The sequence below is a fragment of the Chrysochloris asiatica genome, unplaced genomic scaffold, assembly GCF_000296735.1.
Source record: "Chrysochloris asiatica unplaced genomic scaffold, ChrAsi1.0 scaffold00312, whole genome shotgun sequence".
NCBI lineage: Eukaryota > Metazoa > Chordata > Mammalia > Afrosoricida > Chrysochloridae > Chrysochloris > Chrysochloris asiatica.
In genome coordinates, this window is record NW_006408830.1 from 783824 (window position 1) to 806868 (window position 23045).

Here is a 23045-nt window from a genome sequence, read left to right on the forward strand (position 1 = left end):
ATTGATGGACTCAAGTGTGGCAGCAGTAGTGAGGTTGGCCCAGGATCGGACATTGTTTCGTTCTGCTGTGCATGGGGTCGCTATGAGTCGGTTCCGACTTGATGGCACCTGACAACAACAACAACATTCATATGAAATCTCCAGAAAAGGCAAATCCATCGAGAGAGAGATTAACCTAAAGGCTGGCGATTTGGAGAGATTAACCATTAAAAAAAGCCTGGAAATCCACTTCTATAAAGATCTCAGCCTAGAAAACTCTATGGATCAATTCCATTCTGTAGCACACGGAGTGGACATGAGTCAGAACGAACTCAAAGGCAACAGTTTTTGATGTTTCTGTTATAGTTATTATGGAGTGGAAGAGTTGTTGTTGTTAAGTACCACTGAGTCACTTCTGACCCACAGCAACCCTGTAAAGGGTTCCCCAGGAGCAGCCGGTGGGTTTGAATTGCTGACCTTGTGGCCCAAACTGACCTTGCGGTCCAGCGCATTATCCTGCAGCACCACACCAGGACTCTGGCATGGCAGAGGAGGGTAGCTAAAGAGAGAGTGACTGCTAATGTTTAGGATTTCTTTGGAGGATCATGAAAATGTTCACAAATTTATTTATATTAGATAATAGTTGCACAAGTCTATGAGTATATGAAGGAAAAATGAATTGTACACTATAACTGGTGAATTATGTGTTATATAGACTATATCTCAATAAAGCTGTCAAAAAACTCAACCCAACATTCAATCTCCAATTCAAGTCCATCCAATCCCAGCTCTCATCACAACTGGTCCCATCTTGACTCAACAAACTGCCAACCTCCTACTCCAGCCACCCCTGTTTACCTCTAAGTTCATCCCACTCTTCCAACCAACCCTAATGCAATTCAGCCCAACATCCAACTCTAAACCCTTCATATACTCGACCTTCCAAAGCTATCTCCACACCAAAGGACACACCTACTCAATTGAGAGGGGCAGAGGCAGGTGCCTCAGGTGACACGAGTCAGACCCTGGGCATCACCAGATGAAAGAAGTAGGCAGAGACAAGAACACACAGTTCACCAGTTTATTCTCAGATTTGAGATGCCAATTATGCCCTGTGGCCTGGGTCAGAGGGGCACTGGGATTCTCTCATCATATCCCAGCCCTCCCTAAGGAGGAAGCAGATTAAATATACAACAGAGGGGATTTTCCCTTTTAATACAAACCCAAGTATAAATAGGGCAGCACCATTAGGATCCTGATTCATCTCCACCATCTTGGTCCCCAAACCACCTGGCATAGCAAGGTGAACTTGGAGAGATGGGGGAGTATCCAGAACTGAGCTGAGGCAGTGGAAGGAGCCCCCAACTCAGCCAAGGAAAGTCTTACTTCCCTCTGTGGTCTGACTTCAGTCCCTTCACTGTGGACCCACTTGGGAATAGAAATGAACAAAGGGATCTCAGCCTTGGGGGATGGGATCAGGAGACATCCAGTGCTTAACTATGGGGAAGGGTAGCACCAAAGGGTGTTGAGGGCACTGATTGAGTAGGGGGAGGCAGACCTGAGGGCCATTCATCAGCTCTGAGTTAGAAGTTCATTGCATGGAGGTTTAGAGATAGGGAGTCAAGGGCTGTGTTGGAATAGAGGGGGAAAGAATCAGTTAGGCCATCTGGGAGGTGGGGAGGCTAGACTCTTGGTTCAGGGGAATCAAGTCCCCAACCCTCTGGAAGGGAGAAGAAATATTTCTTGACCATCTTGAGCAGACCTTCTCCTGGTTCCACAGTCGCAGGAGATGATAAATATGGCGGCTTCATAGCCTCAGCACCAAATGTGCCCCTTGTGGGGCTCCCTCACTGTCCCTCCCACTCCCCAAACTCTCAACTGCTAAAGCAGACAGGACCAAGCTCAAACCCAAACTTTTGGTTTGTCTGGCCAAAGTCAGTAGCCGCCACATCCCACAAGGGTAGAAACCCAACTCTGGAAGAGCTGAACTCCAAGAGGGTCTTTGCTTGTCCTTTCCGGAGCTGTCCACAAAAAGACATGGATGAATGGATGATGAGTCAGGAACGACAGCCGAGGCCTTCCGCCTCTCCCCACCCCCCAACTATGGCCAGCTCCACCCCTCCCTCTTACCCGACAGCCATCATGAGGGACATTGATGAGGGCTGCTGCAGTCTGGTTGAAGGACACCTCTTCTCCATTGGCTCCAAGGAAACGGAGGGAACGGCCATGGTCACCTGCAGCTTCATCCAGCCAGGCAGCTGAATTCTGGCAGGAGTAGGTGAAGCGCTGGTGGGCTGTGGCGCTTAGCAACTTTAAGAAGGTCAGCTGTACCACGTTCACTGGGGACCCATCAGCATCCACATAGGAAAACTGGGGTGGGGCAAAGCAGAAGTTGGGGTGTTTCATTTACCCCCACCCTTTCTGAGGAATCCACCTCCCAGAATCTCCATTCATCGACAGACCTGCCACCTCTGCCATGTCCCCATTTTGGGGGCAGCCCCACCAGCCACCCAGTCATCCAAGGTAGAATCCTAAGAGAAATCCTGCGCCTCTGCTCCACTTGTCTCTTCATCTAATAGATTCCTATGACTGGCTCATTTGACCACCCAAATCTTGGTCCCTTGGCTTACCATCTCCAGATGGTCTTAAACATCCTCATCTATACATAGAACCCACAATTCCACCTCTAGTTCAAATCATCCTCTTGTACTCCCTAGTCCTATGAAATTAATCATCTCCTAACTATTGCTGTTGCTGAGTGCTGCCGAATTGGTTCTGATTCATAGTGACCCTGTATAGGGTTTCCTATTAATGACTGCTGAGTTTGAACTGCCAACCTTGCAGTTCAAATTGACCTTACAGTCCAGCACATTATCCTACAGCACCATATCAGGACTCCCTGGAATAGTCTATGTTATTATTGTTAAGTACCACTGAGTCAGTTCCAACTCACAACAACCCTATATAGGGTTTCCGTGGAATAGCTGATGGGTTTGACTGCCAACCTTGTGGTTCGCAGTCCAGTGGTGATCCTACACACCACACCAGAAGTCCTATCCACTGTCAAATATGGTAGCCACAAGTAACAGTTAGAATGTGTCCAGAGAAACTAAAGAATTGAGTTGTTTTTGTTTTTTAAATTTTATTTATAAGTAATAATTGAACCTCAAGCCAGTTATCAACTTGAAACTTGAGTCCGTGAATCTACTTTTCCAATTGTAGATTTTATGAAATCTAAAAATAGCACAAGTATTTCTAATGAAATGTATCATCTGAGTTGAGATGTGCTGTAAATGTAAAATAAACACATTTTGAAGAACTGATGGAGACAATATGATTTTTTTTATAGTGGGTTAAATAAAACATTTAAAATATAACATGCCTGAGATAACTGGATTGCCAACACATTTTTTTGGCTCCCTCCTTTTCCCTGTATCCTCTCCACATTCCCCAAATCACCTTGTAGATTAACTACTAGCAATTGAGTTCTTGCTTCCAAGTCCACTTTGGAGGAATTCAAACCAAGACACATCGTCACATAACAGTAGAGCTGTATTTGTTTTCTGGGTTATTGAAGGTCTCTCTCACTACCATATCAGCTTCCTGAAGTCAGGAACTGTATTGTATTGGCTACTATGTGCTCATTATTTAGTATACATGTTGTTGTTAAGTGCCATCAAGTTGGTTCCGACTCCTAGTGACCCTGTATAGGGTTTCTGAGGAGGAGCTGGTGGGTTAGAACCACCAACCTGTGGTTAAGAGTCCAGTGCTTATCCTACAGTGCTATACCGGGACTCCAGCATCCATATCTATGTTAAATAAATGAATCTCAATCTGAACCCCATATTCCCTCAATCTGAACCCAATATTCCCAAATCTGCCCTTCCTCTAATCTCCACATCTCAGAGAGTATTTCCAGACACCAGTCATCCAATCCAGAAACATGAGCATCATCCCCAACTCCTTCCCTACTCCATTTAGTTACCAAGTCTGGCTGATGTGCCCTTTTAAACATTACTCCAAGTCATGCCTTCCTCTCCATCCTAGCAGTATCAAACTCTCAGTCCAGAACCCCTCTTTGCTCTCCTACACCACCACACCAGCCTCCCTTTGGATCTCAAGGCCCCAGGCCACTCCCCACATCAACCCCAGATGTATTTCTCTAACTAAAAAAATTGGACCTGGGTCCCTCTCTCGCAAGTGTTTTCATGATCAAGTCTTCATCCATGTCCCTAGTCTCGTCTCCTGCTACATTCCCCCTTCTCTAGGGCAGAATGAGGAGCTTCTTCTTCAAATTCATCAACCCTTTCTTGACTCTGGACCTTTGCCTATGTGGTTCCCTCTACCTGAACCACTTTTCCTGGCTCTCTCTAACCAGCTAACCCAAATCTTCCAACAGAAGGCCTTCAGGTACTGCCCCACTCGCAGCCTGCCAGCTCCAGTCAGTCCTGTTCATGTTGACCCTCTCCCCCCCTTCCCCATGCTGGTTCCTGCTGACTGCCATAGTCTCCCCCACCTCTGCTTCCAGTGACTCACCTTCTTCCCCCGCCGGAATGTGCTGTACCAATTTCCTGGCTTTTCTCTGGACCAGGAGGCCAATTTCACCTGGGGGAGGGAAGAAGGGTCACTAGAGCTGACAACACCTTTGGTGCCCAGTCTGGGGCTCCTTGATGGAGAACCCCAGGATTTCTGGGGGACCATGCGATCTCACTTTCCAGCCTGCAGCTTGGAAAGCAAGTAGAGCTTATAAGGTAGCAAGTTAGAGGTTGTGTATCCGCATGGTGAAGGCTGGGAACTCAGAGAGCCAGGCTGCTATGGACAATGCCCAAGGCCTCAGGATTCCCATCTGGGTGGTGACATAGAACCACCATCACCAGGTACTTGGTGCTCAATCAGTCAATGCGCTCAAGTGCTTAGAACAGGCATGACACATAGAAGCACTATTTGAGCGTGTCCAGTGTTGTGGATTCCTTTATTCGTTTTCCTGTCTGTCACCCCCACAGAAGGTAAGAACCCGAGAGCAGAGATTCTGTCTCCAGGCCCTCACTCCGCCCACCCCAGCGGCACTCACCGTCTCAAACTTCTTGTCCGGGTACAGACAAGTCTCTCCTCCTGCCGTGAAGTTGCAGAAAACCCTGAGCGCATCCTTTGCGCAGCCTTGGTTGGGGTCAATCCAGTATTCCCCTGCCGCAAAGCCAGGCGAGGTGGGTGAGTGAGGGTGAGGCCCGCTGATCCCCCAGTCCACCCGAGGAGGGTTGGAGCTCACCATCCGGAAGCTGTGGGTGGTTGCGATACAGCTCTCCGCACACGAGTCCGGGGCGCTCGGCTGTGCCTGGCGGGCGCCGTAGCTGCTCCACCTCGAAGCTCAGAGACGTGAGCGAAGCTAAGACCTCCTCCAGGCCGCCCGCTGTGGCTTCGTCCAGGCCGCCCAGAAGTGGGAGGGAGCGCCGACGACGGCGCAGCCCGCGCAGCTCCGCTGGGGGACCCTGGGGATGTGGTTAGAAGCAGAGGAGATGGAGACAAACAAGGTGGGGAAGGAAGAGATCCAGAGGGAACCCGAGACATAAGGAGCAGAGGACAAGGGGTGTGGTGTGGTAGGAGAGACCCACGAGCCACAGAGTGGAGGCACAGAGACAGGAAAGGAAAAGATAGAAACGCAGAGAGACACCAAGAAAGGAGAGACAGAAAGACCCCGAGATCAGAGAGGCCAAAGTAATAAGACAGTGAAAGAGAGAGAGACAGAGAGGAGAGATGCGGAAACAGAACGGAGACAGCAGAAAGAGAAACAGATAGTTGGGAAGGTTTCAAGCAGACAAACAGCAACAGGCCAAGAGAGATAGATGAAGATGGACAGAGAGGCAGAGCAAGATGATGTGGAGACAGTCACCCAAGATAGCCAGGTCAGCTCTCTAGTAAGATTGCCCCCTCACTCTCCCCACCTCTCTTGGAGGCCAGGCCTTTCCGAACTTTCAAGGAACTGCCCTCCCCAGCTACATGCTCTAAGAACTACTGTCAGCCCTGAGGACCCAGTGGGGACATGCAGACATAGTCCCTGTCCTCCCCACCTCCCCAGATCCTGGGAAACTCACCGGGGGCCCAGGAGGCCCGGGTGGACCAGTATCTCCTGGGGGACCAATGGATCCCTGCAGAGAGAGGCCACTTAAGGGTGGCTCTGTGGAGACCAGGGGTGGGAGGGCCCTTTCCATCACCACCACCACACAACACACACACACACACACACACACACACACACACAGCCTTGGGGAAGGACATATTTTGTTCAACACTGGGTATAAGACGCACTTCCCCCGCCCCTATTTTAACATCTCTGAAATCAGCATTCATCTTAACATCTTCAGCAAGTCATAGTTTCCTTGACAGAATTGTTTTCTGGGCCATTTGTAAAATAATGATGCATCTTGAAACTGATAGCATCTTAGATTTGATGGAATACAATGGTAGGATTGAATGAATAAATTAATGCATAAGGAGACATCAAGGGTCCCAGCAAAGTAGAGGAGAAGGAGCTGGAATATGGTAGCCCAAGGGAGCATCATGTACTCACCAGGGACCCTTTTGATCCCTTCTGTCCCAGAGGGCCCTGTGGGGTAGAGACAGGAAGAGCTGGAATCCTGGATTGGCTTTCTGGGAAGGGGGACCCCACCCCACAAACGCCCTATACTCACTGCCACACCAGGGGCCCCAGGGTGGCCCAAGGAGCCAATAGGTCCAGGGAGACCCTGGAGAAAGGACATCAAGTGAAGAATTGATAAATTTCTCCCCAAACAAGTTTCCAATCTCCCCAAAAAGAAATCTCCAGCCCCTAGACACAGCCTCCAACCCACAAGTCCCTAAATATAAACCCCCATTTTCTCCAGACATAACCCTTATCATTCCCAATTCCTATCTCTCCACCCTGTAAGAATCATGGAGGTTCCCAAATCTCCACACCCACAGTCTGTACACAAGTCCATCCTGTGCTTCCCCTTTCTCTGTCCTCTCCTTTGAACAGACTCTTTCCACTCAGGACAGAGCACATACTCACAGGGTCTCCCTTGGAGCCAGGGGGGCCCTGCACGCCTGGAAATCCCTGATCACCTTTCTCGCCGGCTTCCCCAGGAGGGCCAATGAGGCCTATTAATCCTATGTGGCCCTAGAAAACAGAAGAGGCATATATGGGGGAACAAGTGGGGTGCTGGGAGATTTTTCTCCTGGAGTAATGAGTTTGGGAGCAAAGGAGACCCCAGTTTCCTAATCCCTCTGGCCAGGAAGGGAGGTCGAGGTGGGAGTATAGAGAGTGGGGGAGAAGAATGAAATGAGGTAGCCTTACCTTTTCCCCCTTGAAACCAGCATCTCCTTTCAGTCCTGGAAGGCCAGAGGGGCCCTGGAAGATAAGTAAGGGTCAGTTAGTGATTCTCAAGTGTAAACTCACAAGGTTCATGTGGGTGATTGTAGGAAGAAATTCCTAGGGATGTGGTTATGACAATGTACAGGAGAGGTTGATGAGGGATGATGAGGCGGTTGGTTAAAAGATGGTCAGTGTTCAAGACCAATATGGATGCTCCATGTGGGCCATGAAATGTAAAGTCAGTGTAGACCATCAAAATGGAAGGTCAACATGAGTAGTCAGTGTAGAGAACCAAGATAGAGGACCAGTGTGGTGGTTAGTGTAGACCATCAAGTTAGTAGGTGTGGTCAGTGTAAATGATGCAGAGTCAGTGTGGTGACCAGTGCAGACCATCAAAATGGAAGGTCCATATGATGGTCAGTATAAACCATCAAGATGGAGAGTCCATCTGGTGGTCAGTACAGGTCATTGTGATGGATGATCAAAGGATAGCTGGTTGGATGGACAGTCAGATGGATGGTCAGTGAATGTCAGCCTGCATTGTCAGCACTGATAGTCACTGAATGGTCACTGCATATAGTCCTCAGCACTAAGTCCTCAGGGACAAGGAAGTCTCTTACCAGGGGGCCGGGAGGGCCCATCTGTCCAGGGGAGCCCAGGAGGCCTGGTTCACCCTGAGGACGAAACAGAACATGGAGGGAGGTCCCACCCTGCCAGAACCCCAGCCCCATCAAGGTCAGCTCCTCCAAATTACATGAGAAATTAGCTAAGAGCACACACATCTACTGCCCCAGCCTTTGCCCACACGTTTCCACCCAACTCACCACAGGGCCAGGGATCCCTCGAAGACCCTCAGGCCCAACACGCCCAGGGGGTCCTCGTGCCCCAACTGGGCCTGTCCTCCCTGGGGGGCCGTCAGAACCTGGCTCCCCCTGAAACAGACAGGGCCAAGGGAGGACAAAGAGTCAGGAGAGAGCTACCTTCTAACAAGAAGCAAGAACCATCAAGAGGGGAAGGGATTGGACTACCTGTGGTGGTCATAGGTCCCCTCTCCATCCTAATGGCTTCACTGTTTGGCTAAAGGGTCAATGTGTGGGGTGGGGGCACTCACCTTGGCACCTTTCTGCCCTTCTCTGCCTTCCTGACCCATGCGACCTGACGGACCCTAAAGAAGGAAAAATAGTGTGAGTAGGGAGCCAGTCAGGTGAGTGAGAAAAGGTGGGAGTCAGGTATCCAGGAAGTGGGTGATACTTACCCTCTTGCCAGGGGGCCCAGGGGGGCCCGGTTCCCCAGAAGCACCAGGCGGGCCCTACAGAGATTGTAACAGCAACAGCCATAGCATTAGCTACTACTTATTGCAAATGCCATGTTTCAGGGTGCCTTTGGTCAGAAAACAGCGTTCCCCAAACATCACCCCCACACCAGCCATCTCCCATCTTCCCCAGTCATTCACATACCCCGCTCTCCCAGCACCATGCCTCTGTTCCCCCACTCACCGGACCCCCAACATCACCATGGTCTCCCTTCTCCCCTGGGGAACCATCTATACCCTGTGTGGGTGGGGGGGGGGGGGGGGATAGAGTTGGGAGGGGTCATGGGTATACTTGAGAATATGGAGAAGAGTGAGAATGATTTAACTTTACCCACCCTGCCCAGGTCTGTGGGTTGGGGAGATAGAGACAGAGTTAGGGAAAAAACTGGGCTTGGGGTTGGGTGAGATGGGGCGACTGGGACCATACCCACCATAGCTCCAGGGTCTCCTGGGGGTCCTAGGTCTCCTGGGAGCCCTGTGGGACCCTAACCCACATAGTAATTAATAATCGTATTGCTGAATTATTGAGCATTTATACATTCATTCATTGAACAGATAAAATGACCCATAGAAACCCTAGGTGTCTATAACCGCTGACCAGGGCTGAGGACCAAACCCAACATCTCTGTGCTGGTAGAGCAGACATTGCGGAGGTTGATGGGGTAGGAGCTGAGCTGAGGCTTTGACACACATCTCATTTCATCCTCCCAGAAGCCTCCAGCTCAGGACTCACAGAAGGGACCATCACTCATAGCACAAGTGGGTCACAGCAAGCGGGAGAAGCGATGAGATCCAAATTGAGGTCCCACAGATTCTGGGACTCCTCACTACCCCCTGAAGAGGCTCAGCTCAATGGCCAAAGGGCCTAAACCTCCATCCCATGCCAAATGCCCATCTCAACCTCATCCCTTGACCTTTCCAACACTGAGAATAATTCAGTGGAAAAGTCAGCTATACTCCATGCAATAAGGTATAACTACTGTATTTTTTGGTTCAAGCTCACCAGCTACTCCTTGGAAACCCTGTACAGGGTTGCTATGGGTCGGAATCAACTCGATGGCACTTGACAACAACAACTGTATTTTTATGTTGTTAGATTGATTGGTTCATTCATTAATCCATGTTCTGGGTTGCTCAGGGGGGTCAATGAATTCAAACACGAGATCCCTGGCTAAACGTTGGGGAGTAGGTTGGAGTGTCCAAGTGTGTTCATCCCTCTGCCTCCACCTCCCCTTTGCCCCCATGTCTCCCCACGACTTACCACACTCCCTTTGGCTCCATCCTCTCCAGGAGGGCCTTTTTTGCCTGGGGGTCCAGCAGCACCAGTTGGGCCTGAGTCCCCCTTTTCACCAACTTCTCCCTTGGGACCCTTTGCAGAAACAGAGGTCAAAGTTTAGAGTAGCCTAAACTCTCCAGGGATTAAGGGTTAGCATATCTGGAACTTCTTGGGGTCATGAGTCAGAGTAGTCTAGGCTGCTCAAAGGTCAAAGGTCATAGAGACCTAGGACTTCTAGGGGCATAGATTGGTCCAGTTACCCAGAGGTCATGGGCAAGAGTGTCATGGGCCACCTTTGAGCAAATTAAAGAGGGCCCCCCATCTGAGTAGCTTATCAATAAGCCAGGGCTCATGGTTTGGAGATGAGCCCCACTACACCTCTTGACCTTGAATCTTTGTACAGTTGTACAGTATACAACCTGAAAAATAATGTAGAAGCCCTACTTAACACTACCTAGGGGTCTTCCATCAAGAGCGCCAGGGATGACCATAGGTCGGGCATCAGTGGGTAAACTAGGACTTCCCAGAGATTAAGATGGTCCCAGTGCCCAAGAGTCAGGGGTTTTATGAGATGGATGCAGGGACCAGAGATCCCAGTCTCTCACCAGGATTCCTGGGGTTCCTGGGGGTCCTTGGTCTCCAGCCTCCCCTGGCTCACCCTGCAGGAGACAGAGTGGAGTGGGGAGGGATCCCATTTGGCAGATGTTGGAGAAGCTCCCCAGGACAGCCACCCTCAATCAGGACTGGTTTCCCCTCTCCCTCCCCATGCAGGTCCCCACCCACCCGCCCTCTCTCTCCTGGTCTCACCTTCTCTCCCACAGCACCTGGCTGACCAACTCCTCCAGGCAGCCCTGGAGGGCCCTGGAGAGACAGCGAGGAGCAGAGGTGAGGATGTGGAGAATCTAGACATCCCCTTCTTAGGAAATGGGCTCTCCCACTTTTGAGGCATGCTGCTCCCCAAAGTTCTCACCTCTGATCCACTGGGTCCATGGGGACCCCGAGGGCCTGGAGCTCCATGGGGACCCTATGGGAAGGTCAGAATAGCGTTCAGTGGCTCTATGATCCCCCAAAAGGCTCCAATGACTATAGACACCACCCTTAATGCTGGTGGGTAGCATGACCCTTGAAATGACAAGAGTATTCTATGATCACCCAAATGGATTTCATCCCTACCCTGTAACCTTGACCCCACCCCTCCCACATTTCCCTGATGTCCATACCATGGATCCTACATCTCCAACCTCCCCCTTCTCTCCGGAAGGGCCTGGCATTCCCTGTGAACAAACACACAGGATTGTCACACCAGGTGAGAGAACCAGAGGTATCACACTCTAACTCTGATACCCACTTGCAGACCAGGAGGGCCAATCAGTCCCACAAAACCTCTGACTCCATCATCTCCTTTCTGGCCAAAGAGACCTGGGGGTCCCCGGCGCCCCTGAGCACCATCTGCTCCCTAGGAGGACAGGGACAGAGGCATAGTTAGGGTTGGGTTCGAAGACTGGGGATGGGGTTAAGATCAAAGGTCAGGATCGAAGTTAAGGGCTGGAGTCCCAGTTAGGATTAAGTTTGGGGAGGGTTGGAGTTGAGTTTAGCCTTGGGGTCTGGGTAAGGATCACGTTTTGGAAATGAAGTCAAAGGTTAAGTCAAAGATTGAGATTAGTGTTGGATGCTGAGTCAAATTTGGAGTTGAGTTTACAGTAGTGAACAGAGTTCTAATGGCATCGACACAGGATTTATGATTGGGTTGGAAGTTGCAGCCAAGATCAGATTCAAAGTTTGATTTCAGGTTTGAAGTCAGCACTGGAAAGTGGGTCAGAGTTAGAGGTTAAGTAAGGTTAGTTCTAACTCAGGGATTGGTAAATATGGGTTTTGGAGTTGGGATGGAAGTTCAGGTCATGACTAGAGTTGAGATTGGGGTTCAAGGTTGGAACTGAGGTTGGAACTCCAGAGCTGAGTCCATACTGGGTGTTGGCACTCAGGGATAGACCAGGGTTGGGGTTAAGATTGAAACTGAGTCATCCTGACGAATACTTTCCCTTCCTATCAGAGATCCCGAGAGGGTCACAAAGCTCAGAACACTCACTGGGGAGCCTGGGTGTCCTGCAGGACCTCGTATCCCTGTTGGTCCAGGTGGGCCCTGGGGAACAGAACAATATTCAGAAACCCCTCAGGTTCAAAATTGAGGGGATGTACTAGGAATTTAATTCCCTACCTCCCTGCCCAGTTAGAAAATCTACTGCATCAGGATGAGTTGACTACATCCTCCCAACCCTGTCTCCCTAGCAACCAACTGTTGGGATCAGAAATGGACATATGCACCCAGCTTGGCCCTCCCAGACCTTTCCCCAGAAATTCCACAAAGACCCAGGGACTGAGCTGATTGTCTGCTGCTGGGCACTGGAGCTGAAGTTCCTGAAGAGAAGTTGGGGTTCGATGTCTCAGAGCCAGAGACACACTCAGAGAGATATGTGTGCCATCAATGAAAGGCAGAGGAGAGGGTAACCCTTCGGTTCATTTGGAGCCCAGCTATTCTGTCTGTAGTTGGGTTCTGTGCCTCTTTACTCAAGGTAACTTGAGGGGCTCTGTTCCTTGCAGATGTCAAGATGGGGTCCAGGAAGGCAGGGAACACTGTGGGGCCCCCACCATCCCCTTCCATAGCCCAGATTCCCTTCTACCCTGGACCAACTGGATCCCCACTTACCACATCCCCTTTGTCACCTTTGCTCCCCTTGTGACCTGGGGCACCCACTTCCCCCTGCAGAGGAAACAGGATAAGGGAGGACCCGGCCTCTCCAGACCCTCTCCACCCTCCCCCTGGCCCTCTGCTCTCCTGAGCCCCTCACCTTATCCCCTTCCTCGCCAGAGGGTCCAGCAGCACCAGTGGGTCCAGGAAGCCCCAGTGGCCCTGGAATCCCATCTTTGCCAGTAGGTCCTGGGGATCCACGTTCACCCTGGTGGAGGGAGTTGGAAGGGGTGGGAAAGGGTGTGTCAGGGGCCAGGACTTAACACCTCATGGGTTCTGATGTGTAAGGGTCTGGATCTCAAGGTATGGGATGGGGGGCAGGTCACTTACTGGGGATCCAATCTCGCCTGTGGGGCCAACAGGACCTTGGCCTCCACTTTGACCAGGAAGCCCAATGCCTCCTGCTGGGCCCACAGGACCCCGCTCACCAGGGGAACCCTGAAAATGAAGAGTCAGAAATAATAACAGGAGTTGTTGTTAAGTGACGTTGAATCTGTTCTGACTCACAGGAACCCTGTGTAGGTTTTCTGAGAAGCGGCTGGTGGGTTTGAACCGCTGACCTTGTGGTTCACAGTCCAGTGCTGATCCTACAATGCCACACGTATCTCTCATTTATGGAAGGTTTTCTAGCAGCTGGGCTTGGAATTCTGGTGTGGCCTTGTAGGATAAAGCACTGGACCGCAAAGTTGATTTGAACCACAAGGTCGGTAGTTTAAACCCACCAGCTGCTCCTCAGAAACCCTATACAAGGTAGCTGTGAGTTGGAATCGACTCTACGGCACTTAACAACATTGGAGATGGGTGTCTATCAGCATTGTATCTAACTGTTCCCCTAACTACAGCAGCCAGAGGGTTCTGTGAACATCTGAGTTAGGTCAATTCCTCCTCCACCCACAACCCACAAACCATAGCTGCTCCCACCCACTCAGAAGAAAAGCCAGTCTCCTTACAGTGACTTACAGAGTCCTGTCCCAGTCATCTCCCTGCACTGTTTCTCCCACAGTGCTCCCAGCCTCACTGGGCAACTCCAAGTTCCTGAAACACACCAGGCTTACTCCTGCCCCAGGGCCTCTGCATCTGCTGTTCCCTCTGTCTGGAATATTCTTCTCCCATATACCCATTTGGCTCCTCCCTCATCTTCTTTAGGTCTCAGCTCAAATGTCACCTTCTCCAGAAGTCTGGTCTGTTCATTTAAACAGCTGTCCCTCATGTTCTCCCCACTACCCCTTTGTTCTATGTTGTTGGTGACAGTAGTCAGTCTTTGGATGACTCCTTTGTCTCTCCCATTAAAGTGTAAGCTCTGGGAGAAAAGAGGTTTCTAAACTCTGGTAGCGTAGTGGTTACGAATCGGGCTGCGAATCGCAAGGTCAGCCGTTGGAAACTACCAGCTGTTCTGTGGGAGAAAGATGAGGCTTTCTGCTCCCGTAAAGATTTACAGCCTCAGAAACCCTGTACAGGGTCGCTATGAGTTGGAACCAACTTCACGGCACACAACAACAACAACAATCTGCTGATGTCTGGCACTCAGTAGGTGCTTGTTGGATGGATCATTTCACTGAAGTCTACAGTAATCATCATGCCCATTTCACAGATAAGGAAACTGAGGATCCAGAGCAATGAGACTGCCCAGCTAGTGAGTAGCAGAATGAGGTGTGACCCGGGCCTGTTAGACTCCAGAGACAGGGGTACTTAGCCATGACAACGTTTCCCAGATACCCCAAGTCCCCTATACCCTACCCTCACCCAGCAGAAGGGGTTATACTTACATTGGCTCCGATGGGGCCTGGGGGGCCCTTGTCACCCTTCAAACCAGTAGGTCCCTGAGGGAGGAGATGACTCATTCAGGAAGCCCCCAGGTTGCCCCCAGGAGGCTCCCAGCCCCCATCTCCTTCCTGGGACTGGGCACTGAGGTGGGGAGTCCGCCTCCTCCAGGTTACCAGCTGCTATCCTTTTACTTTCAGCAGTTGCCCCACCCAGCATGCCATCACCACTGCCCCTCTGAGCCCTCTTTCTTCTCTCCCTCCTGCCCAGCCAGGCCCTGTCAAGTGGGGCTCCAAGGGTTACTCACCAGGTCCCCAGGGGCTCCTTGGGGCCCAGGGAAGCCCCTGGGTCCAGGTGGCCCTTCCTTCCCAAGAGGTCCTGGTGGTCCCAGGTCCCCCTGCAGGAGTGCAGAGAATGAAGGTCAGAGTGTCTCCCCAGTCTGTGAATCTGCGCCCCTCCCCCACGAGGTTAACCGGAACCCTGAAATGAGTTGGGGCTGTTGAGGGGCTCTTTGGGGGTCCTCAACCAAGATCTTCTGTGGAGCAGGGTCTTACCTTGTTCCCCTCGCTGCCTTCCAGGCCCGGAAGACCTTGTTCACCAGGAGGTCCAGGGGGGCCTGGGGGCCCCCTTTCACCCAGAGGACCCACTTCTCCTGTCTTTCCCTGAAAAGGAACAAGACTCATCTTAAATTGGGTTTGCCTGAGGAGGTCTGTTTGAGAGCCCAGCTTCTCCCCGCCCCCAGCATCTCCCCCAAAGCAAGGCAAAACTGGGCAGGTGACTCAGACCTGAGGTCCCACGACACCAGTGGGTCCGGGTGGTCCTCTCTGACCTTGGAAGCCCTGGGGAGACAAAGTGGGATGTCACATGCAGGGAGGAAAGGGAGGACCTCATGAGGTCAGGGGTCAGGGGATCACTCACCAATTCTCCTCTCTGTCCAGGGTGTCCAGGTCTCCCATCTTTTCCCTGGGGGCCCTGCAAGACAAGGGGAGAGGGAGAATTGGAGCATAGATACAAGTGTTCCCACTCTGTGGGTCCCCCACCCAGTCCTCAGTCAGGGTGAGTTTACTCACAGGAGGGCCCTTTGGCCCAGGGAATCCAGGGGGTCCTTGCAGACCGAGAAGACCCTGAAATGGGACCAGAAGTCATTATCCAATCCCTCCTGTCTGTAATGACAAACTTGTACATATTAAGCACTTACTGTATGCCAGGCACAAGGCCAAGCACTCGATACACAGTGCATTGTTTCACTTGCCACTGCAGCCCTTTGGGGTGAGGACTGTGGACAATCCCATTTTACAGAGAAAACTGAGGCACAGAGAGGTTAAGTGACTTGACCAAGTCACACAGCTGGTGAGTGTCAAAGCTAGGGTTTAAACTCACAGTTCTATAGCTTCAGAGGCTGTTCTGCTTCCACTGTATTGTCATTTTCCCCATCCCCTGGGCTTGTCCCCGCCCAGCATCTCTCTCTCTCTTACACACACATAAACACACACACACACTAACCTTTTCTCCAGGGACCCCCGGGGCCCCGTCTTGTCCAACATCTCCCTAGGATAGAATGAATGAGACTCAGGCCCAGAACAAACCCAACTGGGAAAACTTGGGAGAGAGACAGCTAATCTGGGTGTCCACCCCATACCTTGGGGCCTGGCTGTCCTGTGGCACCTGGTTGGCCCCTGTCTCCTCGGGAACCCTAAGCAGGAAAAAGGTAAAGATTAGAATGAGAAGTTGGGGAGGGGCTAGGAGATGAGACCACGGCATCCAAGTTGAATGGATCATCTTCCTGAGCCCTGCTCCTGCCCCTCTGGGGACACGGGCATAACCTCTCCACCACCTCTCTTCTCCAGCACCCCCCTTTGCAGCCCTGCTCCCCTCCCAGGCCCAGGGTGTGGGGGTAGCAGCTCTCCATAATAGGGCATTCTCTTACTGGTGGTCCCCGCTCTCCTTCCTGCCCTGACTGCCCCGCCTTCCCCTGAAAAGGAAATTGGGAGGGGAGAGGTAAAAGGGAGTTATGGTACAAAGATATGACACGCACACACAAATGCACAGTTACAGACCTAGAAAGATGTCTACACACAATTATTCACAAGTTTTTATTCACACACACACACACACCACTTACATGCAAAACCCCACAATGATCACAGATACCTAGTGATACATACAACCATACCATTACACACATACAAAGCCCAAACACACAAGCTAGTATGTTCACATGGACTTCCACTTGTCACAGTCACAGAGCACACCATGCACTTGCTATTGTTAAGTGCCGTTGAGTCGCTTTCGACCCCATAGTGGCCCTGTATAGGGTTTCTGAGGAGCGGCTGGTGAGCTTGAACCACTGACTTTGCAATCTAGCGCATTAACCCACAGTGCCACACCAGGACTCCGCACCATGCACTTAGCAATCCACAACTTAAAGTTGACACTTGGAGCTCATCATATCCTTTCCCCTTGCACGTGTGTATACCCAGTGTGAACACACACATGCGTGGATTCATAAGAGAACATTGTTGTTAGGTGCTGTTGAGTTGGTTCTGACTCATAGTGACCTTTGAACATCAGAACGAAACACTCCCCAGTCCATCTTCGTAATCGTTGCCATGCTGGAACCCATAGCTGGTGCCACTGTGTCAATCCATCACATTGGGGGTCGTCCCCTTTTTTGCTGACCCTCTGTTTTACCATGGTCCCTCCTGATAACATGTCCAAAGTATGACATGAAATCTGGCCATCCTGGCTTCTAAGGAACATTCTGGCTGTATTTCTTCCAACACAGATTTGATTGTTCTTCTGGCAGCCTGTGGTACTTCCAATATTCTGCTCCACCTCAAATGCCTTAATTCCTCTACGATCTTCCTTATTCATTGCCCAACTTTCACAGGCATATGAGGCAATTGAAAATACTATGTATGGCTTGAGTCAGATACACCTTATTTCTTAATCTAACATCTTTGTTCTTGGGCACTTTAAAAAGATCTTGTGCAGCGAATTTGCCGAGTGCAACACATCGTTTGATTTCTTGACTGTTGCTTCCATGAGTGTGGATTATGGATCCAAACAAACTGATGTTTTGGCAACTTCAGTCTTTTCTCCATTTATCATGCTGTTATTTATTGGTCTAGTTGTGAGGATGTTTGTTTTCTTTACACTGAGGTGAAATCCATACTGAAGGCTGTAGTCTTTGATCTTCATCAGTAAGTATTTCAAGTTCTCTTCTCTTCCGGCAACCAAGGTTGTATCATCTGCATATCTCAGGTTGTTAATGAACCTCCCTCAAATCCTGATGCCATGTTTTTCTTCGTATGAGGACATGGTAGCTGTGTGCAGTGGAGTCAGTTCTGACTCATAGCGACCCTGTGCAGGGTTTCCGAGGCTGTAAATCTTTGCGGGAGCAGAATGCCTCATCTTTTTCCTGCGGAACAGCTGGTACTTGTGAACTGCTGACCTTGTGGTTCACAGCCGGATTCGTAACCACTGTCCTGATAAATACACCAGTATACATATACCAACCAGTTACCATCAATCAAGTCAATTTTGACCCATAGCAACTCTGTACAGAACAAAACTGGGCTTTGTAGAGTTTTCAGTGGCTGAGTGTTTTGTAGCTAGATCATCAGGCTTTTCTTTGGAGGAATCTCCAAGTGGACTGAAATTCCCAACCTTTTGGTTAGCAACTGAGTGTGTTAACCATGTGTGCTATCCAGGGACTCCACTACACATAGATCCAGTTGCATATACCCAATGGACATTTACACAGTTACAATATACACACAGTAATATAATGCATGCATGCATATACCTACTCAGTGTATACAAAAATACGTCTGTGTAATCCATATCCTTTTACATGTATGCACACACTCCTCACATGCTATGCCATACACATACATGCAGGTCCATGATCTTGTTTGCCCAGACACAGGTCTTCAGACAGCAACACTGAACCCCCTCTGATCTACATACTTACAAGACACAATCACACCTGAGCTCACAGGTATACAGGGCAGTGCCCTGCATGTAGTGTGTGATACCTTACATGTATTCTGCATGAACATAGGAGTATGTATGCAAATAGGTCAGGTACAAACACAGCCACAAGGTCAGACAGGACCTTCCCTCTGCCCTGGTCCCAAATCATGACTCACCCGCTTTCCTTTCTCTCCTAATGGTCCCAGTGGCCCGGGAAATCCAACAGATCCCTGAGACAAGAAAATCAGAAGAGAAGAGATAGGCTGAGGAGGTGGCATCATACCCAGTCCAGTCACACCACTTTTTTGAAGCCCTTTCCGGGCCACTGACTCCAGAAATTCCCTTGGTCTTTCCAACCCCAGCCTCCTCCAAGGCAGCCTCTTGCCTTCTTCTCTTCCCACATTCCCCACTCTCTCGTTCCTCTGCCATCACACTGGCCTCTTCAATGTTTCTCAGGTACACCATACACTCCTGCCGCAGGGCCTTTGCACTGGTTGTTCTTTTTGTCTAGAATCATGTTCTCCCAGGTTTCCACAAAGTGAGCTACCCCTTACCATTTAGACCTCATTCAGATGTCACCTCCTTAAAGAGGTCTTCTGTCACCATCCTGACCACCACGTCCTTCAAGCCATTGACCCCTTTTGTTTTTGCATGATGTTGTTCTTGTTGTTAAATGTTGTGGAATAGGTTCTGTATAGGGTTTCCAAAGAGCAGCTGGTGGGTTTGAACCACTGACCTTGCGGTTAGGAGTGCGGTGCTTATCCTACAGCACCACATCAGGAGTTCTTGTAATACTTGTATTAAAATGACCTTATTTCCTTGCTTACTTATTCAATGTTGGGATTTCCCACTAGGATACAGGCCACAGGTGCTATTCCCCACAGCTGATTGTTTATTATTGTTAGCTCCATCAAGTGAACCCCCAGCTCGTGACAACTCCAGGCACAACTGCATGAAATGCTGCCCAGTCATGCATCGACCCCATGATTGGTTATACAGTTTGCATAGGCTGGTTTTCAAAAGGATATCACCAGGCCTTTCTTGCTAACCCATTTTTATTAGGAAGTTTCACTGAAATCTGTTCAGCATCTTAGCAACATGCAAGCCTCCACTGACAGACAGGTGGTAGCTGGGCAGGAGGTGTATTGGCCGGGAATCGAACCCAGATCTCATTCATGGAAGGCAAGAATTCTACCACAGAGTTACCACTGCCTTGTTGTTGTTGTTAAGTGCCCTCTGGTTGGTTCCTAGCAGATGTTTACTCAATATATGTCAGCGAAAACTAACACCATAATCAACGCCCATGGAAGCAGTGGTCAAGAAAACAATCAGTGTATTGCCTTGGACACATCTGCTGAAAAAGTTCTCTTTAAAATGTTCAAAAGCAAAGATGTCACTCGGCAGACTAAGTGCTTCTGACCTAAGCCATGGTATTTTCAACTGCCTCATGTACATGCAAAAGCTACACAATGAATAAGGAACACAGAAGAAGAATTGATGGCTTTGAACTATGGAACTGGCAGAGAATATTAAACCTATCATGGACTGCCAGAAAAATGAACAAATCTCTATTGGAAGAAGTATAGCCAGAATGTTCTTAGAAGAGGGGATGACAAGACTTTGTCTCACATATTTTGGACCTGTTAGCAGGAAGGACCAGTCCCTGGAGAAGGGCATCATGCTTGGTAAAGTAGAGGGTCAGCAAAAAAGAGGAAGCCCCTCAACAAGTGGTTCTAACTATGGGTTCAAGCACAGGAACGATTGTGGGGATGGTGCAGGTCCAAGCAGTGTCTTGTTCTATTGTACCTAGGGTCACTATCAATGGAGCTGACTTGATGGCAACAACAAAACTAACTCTAGCCCATACTGTCCTGCCCACCTGGAATGGACCCTCCCCACAGTGGGAGGAAGACAGCAAAGGAATCTGATCTCCCTCTGGCCCTTCACTATACAGACTAAGTCCATATCAGGAGATATACTTCCCTCATTACCCAACAAGTCTGTGGTGTCATCCAGCCTCAAAGCCCATTCTAGGCCATCGCCCTTCCCTTTCTATCTGAGGTCCCCAAACCCCTGTGCTTTTGAAGGGGCCTGCACACACACACAGAGAAATTTGCTAATGAATCAAGTTCTTACTAACCACACCTAGCAATATGACTACTTCTACTATAGCTGAAATCCCCTTCCCTGGGCACCTACTCTGTGTATGACACAAAGTCTGTGCCAAGGACTTGGCCTGCATCATTGAAGTCTGAATTCCAAACCCACTAGACCAGGTGGGTGGCCCTGGACAAATGGTTTAACCTCTATGAGCATCAGATTTCTTGTTTATAGCCTGGAGATAGCAACGATACTTCCCTCAAAAGCTTTTGGGTAGGATTAAGTATATGGTGTATAAAAAGTGCTTTCTGTGGTATCTGGCATATATTGTTGTTGTTAAGTGCCATTGAATTGGTTCTGACCCATAGCAACCCTGTATAGGGTTTCCAAGGAGCAACTGGTGAGCTTGAACCAGCAACCTTGTGGTTCAAATTGACTTTGCAGTCCAGTGCATTCATTCAGAAGGGAAATGTTTCAGAAATGTTAGCTGCTGCTGTTATTTATCATTTTGATTGCTGACCTCCACTTAACTGATACACTATGATGTGATGGTGGACCCTAATAGAATGGGAGAAAAAACTGTAGAAGAGAACCTCAAGTTCCTAAGAACAGTAACAACAGTAAAATAACGGATCCACTAGACGGGTTGAGACTATAGGACTTTCTGGGACTGTTGCCCTAAAACACTCTTCAAACCTGGAACTGAACTCCTGAGGTTACCTTGTAGCTAAATAACAAATTGGCTCAGAAAGAATGCATATCATCTGTAAGTACTGTGATCCTTTTGAAAATCACCTATATGAGACCAGTCAATAATTACTTTCAAACAAAACTGAGATGGTAGAAGGGCAGGGAGACTAGAGGAATAGGCACAGAACAACCAGAATGGAAATAATGAAAATGCTCACACATTGTGAGGAATATAAACAATGGCACTGAAAAACTCATATAGAAATTGTTGAAAGGAAACTTAAAACTGCTTTGCAAACCTTCACTGAAAACACAATAAAATGATTTAAAAAAAAAAAGTTTTCCAACATATTATCAAATATCTTAAGACAATGAGTCAGTGATCCTGGGAGCTCAGGACCCTAATCTCAAGGGACACCATGGTCAATTGGCATAACATAGCCCACAAAGACAATGTTCTACATCCTGCTTGGGAGAGTAGCATCTGGGATCTTGAAAGCTTGTGAGCGGCTGTCTAAAGTGCAGCTATAGGTCTGTACATGTGCAGAAGAAAGAAGAGTGATAAGAATTGAAGATGTTTGCAATCAATCAGTTCAAGGGACTCATGGACCATGTGAATATCAGTCTGCATGACTCTGAGACCAGACAAACTGGATAGTGACCAGTTACCATTGGCAACTGCTCTAAAAGGGATCCCATAAGAGGGTCCCAGATAGAGTAGGAGAAAATGTGGAACAAAACTCAAAATTATCTAATAATAATAATAAACAGATTTACTGGTCAGAAAGAGACCGGAGGAACCTGAGACTGTGGCCCTCAACCACCATTCAGGTCTGGAAAGGAACACACCCTTGTGGCCCAATTTTCAGCCAAGCAGTAGATAGGTTTATAGTGGGGTGGGAGGGGACAACAACACTGGTAAGGTATGCTCATCATGAAATGATCAATCATTCAAAATCAAAGGGGCAACATGTGCCTAAGGACAAAGTTAAGAAGGGGCGAGAAGATGGAAGGAGGGAATGGAACTAGGAACCATAGGGAGGAAGCAGGGAAACTGTTGTTGCTCCGAGGAGGGAATTGCAATCACTGAGATGAAATGAAGTGTATGATTTGTTGAATGCAAAGCTGATGATCTTGTCTGTAAACCTTCACTCAATTCACAATATAACATTTAAAAATTTTTAAAGTTGTCATTGAGTCGCCTCTGATCCATGGTGATGTCACAGTGGTCAGTGAGGAACTGTCCCCATAGGGTCTTTGATGACAGATTTTTCTGGAAGTACATCACCAGGTCTTTCCTACAAGGTACCTATGCAAAGACTGAAAGTGCCCACCTTTTGGTTAGCAGCCCAGAGTGTTAGTCATTTGCAATACCCAGGACTCTCTTAAATAGAAAAGCTATATGTAAAAGGAAGTCACTTTAAAAATGACTGTTAATTAGGTGTGGGCAAAAGAATGACATGAGGAACAAACAAGATGGCGGATCTGGTGGACGTGTAGCAAAGAGCTCTGCCAACAACAACACAGAATATCCGACCAAGCAGGCTCAGGGGCTGGTCCCAGAACTCTGAACCACATATAAAAGAATGCTTAGAAGGTTGGCAGGCTCACAGCTGGGGGAAGTTGTGGCAGAAGCAAGAAATCTTTTGCTTTCTAGTCCAGGATGCTTGGCTGCTCTAGGAGCCACCATCTTGGGCGAGACCATGTCGGGGAAGGATTGGAACGGCCACAGACGCCTGGCAGGAACCGCTGAGATAAAGGTGTGGACATTCTTTTCTTTTGGTATCTGTTCATTGGTCCTTGCTGTCTGTGTACCTCCATTCTGGTGACTATAGGGGTGCCTGAGCTAGTGGGC

General features: G+C 49.2%; 1 protein-coding gene across 1 annotated transcript in view; it reads right to left on the bottom strand.

Moving 5' to 3' along the window:
- Positions 1-1853: 1853 nt before the first annotated feature.
- The window catches only part of COL5A3 (collagen, type V, alpha 3), a 43940-nt gene continuing 22748 nt past the window's right edge, over positions 1854-23045 (bottom strand). Inside the window, exons 32-67 of the mRNA XM_006875077.1 lie at positions 18577-18630; positions 16350-16394; positions 16062-16115; positions 15926-15970; positions 15493-15546; positions 15341-15394; positions 15208-15261; positions 14977-15084; positions 14730-14819; positions 14428-14481; positions 12992-13099; positions 12762-12869; positions 12620-12673; positions 12002-12055; positions 11264-11371; positions 11136-11189; positions 10886-10939; positions 10723-10776; positions 10521-10574; positions 9901-10008; positions 9071-9124; positions 8824-8877; positions 8583-8636; positions 8439-8492; positions 8152-8259; positions 7948-8001; positions 7310-7363; positions 7025-7132; positions 6666-6719; positions 6545-6580; positions 6069-6122; positions 5246-5465; positions 5051-5163; positions 4516-4584; positions 2110-2349; positions 1854-2000 (exon numbers count right to left, since the gene is read on the bottom strand). Of these exons, the coding sequence (XP_006875139.1) occupies positions 1854-2000; positions 2110-2349; positions 4516-4584; positions 5051-5163; positions 5246-5465; positions 6069-6122; positions 6545-6580; positions 6666-6719; positions 7025-7132; positions 7310-7363; positions 7948-8001; positions 8152-8259; positions 8439-8492; positions 8583-8636; positions 8824-8877; positions 9071-9124; positions 9901-10008; positions 10521-10574; positions 10723-10776; positions 10886-10939; positions 11136-11189; positions 11264-11371; positions 12002-12055; positions 12620-12673; positions 12762-12869; positions 12992-13099; positions 14428-14481; positions 14730-14819; positions 14977-15084; positions 15208-15261; positions 15341-15394; positions 15493-15546; positions 15926-15970; positions 16062-16115; positions 16350-16394; positions 18577-18630 (2841 nt within the window). The remainder of the gene's footprint in view (positions 2001-2109; positions 2350-4515; positions 4585-5050; positions 5164-5245; positions 5466-6068; positions 6123-6544; positions 6581-6665; positions 6720-7024; positions 7133-7309; positions 7364-7947; positions 8002-8151; positions 8260-8438; positions 8493-8582; positions 8637-8823; positions 8878-9070; positions 9125-9900; positions 10009-10520; positions 10575-10722; positions 10777-10885; positions 10940-11135; positions 11190-11263; positions 11372-12001; positions 12056-12619; positions 12674-12761; positions 12870-12991; positions 13100-14427; positions 14482-14729; positions 14820-14976; positions 15085-15207; positions 15262-15340; positions 15395-15492; positions 15547-15925; positions 15971-16061; positions 16116-16349; positions 16395-18576; positions 18631-23045) is intronic.